The 2,086-nt window shown below is 47.9% G+C and overlaps 1 protein-coding gene across 1 annotated transcript; it reads left to right on the top strand.

Moving 5' to 3' along the window:
- The first annotated feature begins 203 nt into the window (after positions 1-203).
- Positions 204-1,669, top strand: LOC147958885 (putative F-box/LRR-repeat protein 9). Its single transcript, XM_087538030.1, has 2 exons — positions 204-666; positions 1,062-1,669. Exons 1-2 carry the CDS (start codon positions 210-212, stop codon positions 1,667-1,669), a joined length of 1,065 nt encoding a protein of 354 aa, XP_087394156.1. The 5' UTR covers positions 204-209.
- Positions 1,670-2,086: the final 417 nt, after the last annotated feature.

Genomic DNA, 2,086 nt, shown 5'->3' on the forward strand with positions numbered 1-2,086 from the left:
CGGCCCAAGCCGGTGAAAAACGGGCTTCTGGAGGCACGATTGGACCTTTTTTTTAACGCCAGCGGCAAAAACGCATGAGGAGGATCTGTTGGGGGCGTAGCTGGAGATGCTCTAATATTCTCCTATTCTCTCAATCTATGAAGTAAGACGCCTTATCGCAACCCATAAAACAAACCTTGCCAGTTAACGCTCCACACATCGCGATCCCGATGCAGTCGTCGTCGCTGCATCCGCCGCCGCCGCCGGCCACACCGCGGGGTCGAAAGGGGCGTCCCAGGAGAGACCGGACGTGGCACATCACGGTGTTCAACTACATGCCGCTGCCGTGGGATCAGAGGGACTGGGCGGAGCTTCCCCAGGACGCGATCTCCAGCATCTTCCGCAGGCTGAACCAGTTCGAGCTCCTGCTCGGCGCCGCGGCGGTGTGCCGCTCCTGGCGCCGCGCAGCGTGGCGCGAGCCCGAGCTGTGGCACCGCATCGACATGCGCTATCTGCTTGAAGACGTCCGGCCCTCCGGCTGGCAGGCCACCGGCAGCAGCCTTGTGCGGGCCGCCCTGCGGCTCAGCGCCTTGACCCATTTTGTTGCAAGGGAACTATGCTCTTGTTGCAAAGGTCTCTTGTTCGTCTACTCGATCAAGTTGCTAAGCAAAATAAACTTTATCTTGCATCATCCCACCGATTGTTAATTTCCTTTCATCCTTTCTACCCAACAAATGGCGAGGCTTTGATGGCTAGCTGGAAAACCTAGAGTAGCCACATTTCGTTTTGATGTGTAATGGTTTCTTTCAGTTGATGGTATAGTAATCTCTAAATTCGCCTTTATATTAAATTAGTACGATAAATATTCTCTAGTGGATTTAAAGTCATTGCTGGAATGAAATATATTTTTGCATCCTTCTTGGATGTCATTTGGCCACCCAATTTTGCAAGCACCTAAAATAGCTGGTAATAATCAAAGCCACAAAGTTTCAGAAACTTTTCATTATTATTGTTTCAAGTTCTACTTTTATCGTGGTTGCAATGCACCCGGCGTAGAAAAACCGCACTCTAATATCTAATACTATCTTGCAGGGCACCCTTACTAAAGAATCTCTATCTCATCAAGTGTTATTTCGTCTCAAAGGAAGTATTTGCAAAGGTTATGCACAAGTTCCCTCTCCTCGAAGAGCTCGAGCTTTCGATGTGGTTAGGTGGCACGGAAATGCTCGAGATCGTTGCTGAAGCGTGCCCACGCCTGAAGCACTTCAGTCTCATAAAAAAAGATCGTGTTTACGAACTTGAGGACGATGGTAATGCTTTTGCGATTGCGAAGATGCACGGGCTACGTTCCTTGTATCTCGACGGCAACAGACTCACCAACAAAGGGCTGGCAGTGATCCTTGATGGCTGCCCCCACCTAGAGCACCTTAACGTTTTTGAATGTAAGTATCTCAGGATGGATGATGACCTGCTGGAGAAATGTTCTCGAGTCAACATGGATGGCCCTCGGTACTCTTTGCCATATGTGCCTTGCAGTTTCTGTTGGAGTCCTGACTATTCGGATCACGAGGATTACAAGGATTACCGTGAGGCTTGTTACTACTACCTCGGTGACCACTTTGACGACGATGATCTAGCAGAACACGAGAGGATTCTTGATATCAAGAACATGCGGAGGTACTTGCCCTAGTGAGATCTGGTTGTTTGGTTGGAGTTCCCAGATAACGTACTCTCGATGATAGAATATTGGTTCACTGCATCAATTAATTTCAACCGCGAGTTTTCCAATCCACCTTTCTTCACGGAGGTTTGATATTCATCTATTCTTTTTGAAAAGGGGAATACCCGGGCCTCTTCGTCATGTGATGCACACAGCCTATTTATTGTCCAATTTTATTGGAATATATGATTGTTCCCAATAAAAGAAGTGTCGACATGTGCTTCTTAACTTTTGCTATAACCAGTTGTGCCATGTGAAGGATGCCAGCATGAAAATTGTACACAGATGTTCAAGGTTGCTGGTTCTCAAGTTAAACTTCATTTGGTAGATGTGGCGACAATCAGGCATCCGTCCGTCCTTTCGCTTCCCCATCTTACTTCATGTGCC

This window comes from Triticum urartu, chromosome 7A, assembly GCF_056163025.1.
Source record: "Triticum urartu cultivar PI428250 chromosome 7A, HENAU_Tu73, whole genome shotgun sequence".
Lineage (NCBI taxonomy): Eukaryota > Viridiplantae > Streptophyta > Magnoliopsida > Poales > Poaceae > Triticum > Triticum urartu.

What these genes read in the sequence shown, in the direction of transcription:
- LOC147958885 (XM_087538030.1), top strand. Translation starts at nt 210, where the DNA reads ATGCAGTCGTCGTCGCTGCATCCGCCGCCGCCGCCGGCCACACCGCGG. An exon ending in CAAAATAAACTTTATCTTGC is followed by an intron (nt 667 to 1,061) that starts ATCATCCCACCG and finishes AATATCTAATAC; the next exon opens with TATCTTGCAGGGCACCCTTA.